This window comes from Oryza glaberrima, chromosome 3 (genome assembly GCF_000147395.1).
Source record: "Oryza glaberrima chromosome 3, OglaRS2, whole genome shotgun sequence".
Lineage (NCBI taxonomy): Eukaryota > Viridiplantae > Streptophyta > Magnoliopsida > Poales > Poaceae > Oryza > Oryza glaberrima.
Genome location: NC_068328.1, coordinates 4257077 through 4263275, shown reverse-complemented (window position 1 = coordinate 4263275; position 6199 = coordinate 4257077). Strand labels below are relative to the sequence as shown.

At 45.0% G+C, this 6199-nt stretch overlaps 1 protein-coding gene and 1 pseudogene across 1 annotated transcript; one reads left to right on the top strand and one right to left on the bottom strand.

The window, feature by feature from the left end:
• Positions 1–1456: 1456 nt before the first annotated feature.
• LOC127767093 (protein EMBRYO DEFECTIVE 514) lies at positions 1457–4077 on the bottom strand. Its single transcript, XM_052292315.1, has 2 exons — positions 3652–4077; positions 1457–1998 (listed from the first exon to the last, which is right to left on the bottom strand). The coding sequence occupies exons 1-2, from the start codon at positions 4009–4011 to the stop codon at positions 1660–1662; spliced, it is 699 nt and encodes a 232-aa protein (XP_052148275.1). The 5' UTR covers positions 4012–4077; the 3' UTR covers positions 1457–1659.
• Positions 4035–6199, top strand: LOC127767094 (protein CutA 1, chloroplastic-like; annotated as a pseudogene).

Genomic DNA, 6199 nt, shown 5'->3' with positions numbered 1-6199 from the left:
GGCATCGTCCGATGGTGCTCTCGGCCGGCGGAACACGCGACCAACACAGCGTGCAGGTAGGCAGGCAGATGGTGAATTTCCTTATCCACGCACCACGCACCCGCACACAAGTCCGGGAGACATCATCCCGCACACGCATATTCTCGCCTCCGCGCGCCCCGTGCAACGTGCTGCATCCCAGAAAAGCAGCTCCAGCCTCCCGGATAAAAAGCTCCTCCTCCCCATACTACTCACTTAGGCTCGTTTGAATAGCATGATTAAGAAAAACAAGAGACAGGAAAAACACATAGTTCTGACAGAAGTACAAGTATACAGAGAATTACAAAACGTAGGAAAAATATATAAATGACCGTTTGATCGGACCACAAAAAAATACTGGAATCAGATGAGAAAGGTAGACTCAAAAGAAAATTTTTCAAGAGATTGAAGCTCTTGGTAAGTTTCCTCTAAAATCTATATACGATGAACCAGTAAGTTTTCTCCAAAATCCATAGGAGTTTCATAGGATTTGGAAAATCTCAATCCTTTAAATCAAATGATTATTAGGAAAATTTATATAAGATTTAAATCCTACGAAATTCCTTCGTAGGATTTTTGATTCAAATGGGCCATTGCTGATACCGTAAAGTAGTAGTAGTAAAGCTACCGTCAGGAATCCAGCACTGCAACTAGCTAAGCTAGTAGTAGTAGCTGACGAGCAAGCAAGCAACAACCGGACAGCGGTAGTGCTGCTGCTGCTAGACTGCTAGTGCATTGGACCGGATATGTATTACTCCCAGAGGAGAAAGTGATGTTTCCTTTGTTTCAGCTCTATCCCACAGGAGAAAGTGGTCACTGGACCCTCACTACTTCGCCATTGATGCTCGCCCAACCGGGAGATGGCTTTATTATAGAGTAATCATCGACAAAAAAGGCCGTCAACCACCGGAGATGATGGCGGGAATATGCTTCCTGCCGTGGAGTTCAGTTCAGTCACAACTCACATAGGACTACAGCCTACAGGAGCGAGCTGAGCTGCACTTACATTGCTACTACTAGTATCAATGTATCATGTATACTTCCTGGCCGTATTGGAGCGTGCCAGATCGCATGAACTCACACGACCAATTCGCCGTGGTCCTCGTCTGTGCCCAGCAGCAGTGCCCAAAAACAACATTGGTGTGCACTTATCTCGCGATTTGCAAGTTGACCAAATGACCATCACAACTCACAAGTTTGTTCGAGCACACTGACATCGTTTTTACACCGGTGGTCTGGGCATGCGGTTCCCGTGGTTTCAGACCACAACTGAATTCCCGATCTTCACAGAAAATACTGTAACTGACCGGTGACCGGTCAGCGGTCACAGACTATGTTCTGGTTTTATCACAAAAGCCGGATCAATATGATCATCACACAGAAAATGAGATGTCAAAACCAAACAAAACAAAATATGCCATGTGAAGACAAGTAGACAAATCGCTCAAACAGAATGCGGTGAAGATATGGGAAGACAGATCGGCGAGATCTTATCATAGTTGCACTTTCACAGTACACAAGTGAGTGGAGCATCAGTCCCTCTAGGAGAAGGCAGACAAACAAGCACATGTTGCCATGAATGCCTCAATCTTAAGGATTGGTATTAGGCATGCAAAAAATTTCGGGGTTTTATTGAGTCCTTTAGTTGCCTCTCCTACCCCGACCGCGGAAACCACGCCCGCCACCTCGGCCACCACCTCGTCCTCCTCCCCTACCTCCACCGCCCTTGAAGTGGCCACCACCCTTCTTGCCATTGGACTTATTGCCAATCTTCATGTCCTCCGGGAGAGGAAGTATGCTGTCAACGCACTTACGGAAGCTGAAATCATCAGAGGATCCATCAACTCGTCGAACGAAGAAACAGCGGCTCTGAAACACCGGGTGGTTGCGGATCTCAAATGCTTCAATTCCTGCTCCAATTTTCCTATCGGACTCAGCATGGCCTTTCTTCAGCAGGTCTTCCAACACCATATGCTCATACTGCAAAAGTTAAGCGATTCAGCAAACTCAAGTGTGACAGTAGCAATGACAATGCAAAAAGTAAAGTGACATCTGGATAGTTTGAACCAGACAAAGTACAGCACACAAGCACATAGGCATCTGGAAGTCACCACAATTGATTACTGTGAAACTATAGTCACTTCCAGCAATGAGCTTATTTTTCTCAAGGGCAACTAGAGATGAGCTTATTGTGGTAACATAAACATCCCACTGACAAATAGTTTTATCTTCCAATTCCAAACAACGATGAAGTAAAAGATGCAAGGCTCAAGTATGCGATTATTTTGATCACATGTAGATGAAGAATCATAGTGTATTTCTTTGTAACTCATATATGTGTCAGACAGTTCAATTTTTGTGCAACATATCATAATTGCAGCCTTAATCCAATACAATTTTCTTATAAGAGTGATTAGCAAACCACCTAGAGACCTTGTTCATGTATGACAGAAAACAAAGTGATCTCTTTTACCTCTACTGTTGCATACTTGCTAAAAACAGGTAGGAATAAACCAACAATTTTCTTTGATAGAGAAAAAAATTGCTACTTATGGTCTAACTCAATTTTAACAGAAAATGTTGCGAAACACCAAAGGACCATTTGGAGGTCGCAAGCTAACCAGATTTAAATTGCAAGTCATAACATAACACTTCAAGTTAAACAAACATGCCTGAAGCCCCAAATAGAGTCTGTTCTCCTTGTGGTACAACCATCCTTAAGTAAAGAACCCAGTCCCAGTTCGTCAAACACTACATGGAAGAACTCATATGGAGTCCCAACATATGAAGGCAGTGCAGCTGAAAGAGTATTAAACGTCATATGCTATTCCGTAAATGAAACTTACCATGAGAACCTAAAAGAAAAGCTAAGTGAAAGAATTATACTGTTTAAGCACTAAATCATTGGTACTACTGAACTCAACCCAACATGTCCATTCACAAAGATCATTGGTTTAGAAGTAAAATCATTGGTCTAGAAGTACCTAATATACATACGAAATGCCTAAAGCAACCTCTCCATGCTTAATAACATCCTTGACCATGACAGATCAACCCAATGAAACTGGGGGCTCTACGGAGTATTCAACGCCATATGCTATTCTGTAAATGAAACTTGCCCATGAGAACCTAAAGAAATGCTAGGTGAAAGAAGGATAATGTTTAAGTGCCAATCACTGGTGCTAACGAACTCAACCCAACAAAGATCATTGGTTTAGAAGTACCTACCATACATACGAAATGCATAAAGCAGCCTCTCCAAGCTTAAAAACATCCTTGACAGTGACAGATCAACTCAACGAATCTGGGGGCTCTATGGAGTTTCATGCAAACTTGGCTAAATACAAGGCGAACACTCAGATTATCATGTCGAATTATTTAGCCGATTGGATCACCGGTTTCAAAGGCAAAGTACTACCTAATACGGGCACCATTATACACCACTAAAGCTAATTAAATAACCTACCAGCTTATCACTACAGCTACAAGGATAAAACTTTTATCATACCAAAGTTTAGCTACAACAACACAACATCGTGACTTCGCGAGTCATCAATAAAGCAAGAAACTTTTTTTCGCGGCCAAAAACAGCGAGAGGCCGGCCACGATTGACAACCGAATCGCAACCCTCACCTTGTTGATCTCGAGCTGCGGCGCCCACGAGTGGAGCAGGGCGAAAAAGTAGTCGAACATCTCGACGCCCGTGGCGAACTCCTTGGGTCCCAGCTTCACCGGCTTCGCCTCCTCTTCCTTCGCGCCCTCCTCTTCCTCCCCCTTGGCCTCATCCTCCGCTCCCTTCGCCTCCCCCTCCCCCTCCACCTTCTGCTTCTTGGCCGCAGCTCCCTCCGCCGCCTCCTCGCCAGCAGCGCCGGCGGCGGAGTCATCCCCCTCCTCCCTCTCCCTCTTCTGACTCGGATTCGCCGCAGCCGGCTCCGCCGCCTCGGCTTCCATCGCCTCCCCACCTGCGGCAACCACCACCTCGGGTTCAGCCATGGCCGGGAGCTCGAAGAATCCACGGAGACGGAGGCGGAGGCGGAAGTAGGGTTTTGGAGGTGTTCCAAGCGAAGCGAGAGGGTTAAGTATCACGCGAGAGAACAAAAGCGAACTCGATGCGAGCCTAGCCCATGTGGGCCCAACAGAGGAAGGCCCGGCCCAAGAGCAAAGCATCGGGTTCGCGTCTTCGCGAGGGAGGAAGGAAGGAAGCAAAATGCTGACGTGTACATAAACCGCTCGTCGGGAAAAATGCCACTCCTCCCCGCGCCGTTCCGACCTCTCGCTCCCGCCGCCGCCGCGGCCTCCGCCGCACCGCGCCGCGCCACCGCCGGAGAGGGGGGCCGCTCGTCGCTCACCGGGGCGTTCTGTTCCTAAGCATCGGCGCCGCCAGCGCCGCCGCCGTCGCCTGCAGGACGGGGTGCGCCTTCTCCCGCCGCCGCTTCCCCTTCCTCGGGTAACCTTCTCTTTCCTCTTTGCTCTTAGATTTTGTGTGGAACCCGCGAAATTGCTAGGCACGTCCGAACATGCGGCTGCTAAAAAATTGAATCGCTGAAGTATGGTACAAGAGTGTAGTTTATCCATGTTATGACATTGATGGATGTGTGAACTTTGGAGGTTAACATTGCTACGCTTTTATCTAGTTTGAATTCTATCTTCTTGTAGTGATATCTGAATGCAAAATTTCTCAGGGTAAGAGGTCTCAGCTCTGCTCGGATGGAGTCCGCTTCCACCACCGTGCCATCCATTGTTGTGTATGTGACTGTTCCAAACAGGGAAGCAGGTAGTACTTTACTGTGTTTTTGTTCTTGTTATATTGTGTGCTCATTTCATTTGTGGAACTTGCTAGGCAATATATTTCATTTCCTCCAAGATAAAGCAGTTAGAGTTGAGATTGATCTTGCACTATTTGTCTTGTGAGCATCATGTTTCTCCTTTCAATATTGTTGTTTAGCGTTTATTTTTTTGTTAATTAATTTTAGCATCTATTTCTGCCTTTTGTTTAAGCAGTCTTTAAAAGCATCATGTTTCACATCTACTGCAGGGAAGAAGCTGTCACAGAGCATCATCAGTGAGAAACTAGCTGCTTGTGTCAATATAGTGCCTGGTTTGTCACTTTGCTCATCACTTCCGTTTCTCTGACACTATATGCCTATGAACCCAGATCATATGTCAGTGTTATTGGCCCTCTGTATTCCATAGAAAACATCTTTATTACCTTCAAAAAATTTAATGGAAACACTGAAAAGGTTTAGTAGAGGTGGCAGTGTAAACGAATTAGATCAAGAAAATCCATCATATGTGGGAACAAACCCTTTTAAAGCTTTGCTTACCTTACTTTGGACTGAAACAAGAACTCTGTTGAATCACGAAATATAATGGTGCTTTGGTTGTCCAATGATTGTTGCGCTGCCCTTCCTTATGCTGTTAGGCAACAGGTGCTGTGCCAAGATTCGCAATTAGCTTGTTTCATATTATCGTTTATACTGAATTATACTGAAGTTCTGTACATTTTTCAGGCATTGAATCTGTTTATTGGTGGGAGGGAAAGGTGCGTTGTGGAAATTTACCTATAGACTGAATAGATTATTAATAGTTCTCATCTTTGTAATTCAGTGGTTTATCATTCCTTCGGATGATGTATTTCCTGCTCCTTAGCAGACCTAGGATTTAGTGATCAATAATCTGCCTTCTTGCAGGTGCAAACTGATGCTGAAGAGTTACTCATAATCAAGACTAGAGAATCTCTTCTAGATGCCTTGACTGAACATGTCAAAGCTAACCATGAATACGAGTAAGCTTCATTCAGTTTATTGATCTTGCTGTACAATCTGTCTGTTTACTATAGTTTACTTGTAACTTTTCTCCCTGAAATCTTAATGTAATTTGGTTGGCCTATTCTTTCGGCCGGCCCGGGAGAAAAATGTTCCTGTCAGATTTACTGGTAACTTGTTCATGCAGTGTTCCTGAAGTTATCGCTCTTCCCATAACTGGTGGTAACACCAAGTACCTGGAGTGGATCAAGAACAGCACCAAGGCAAACTGATCTGGCATTCACCCTGTTGTATACGCGCGCTGCAGACCCGCAGCTCAAAAATATCCAACAACATGAAGTAACTGATCGGATGTTCTCTGTTTGGCCTATGTATCACAGTGACATTTGCTGCAAGGAATATATGTGTGGTTGCCA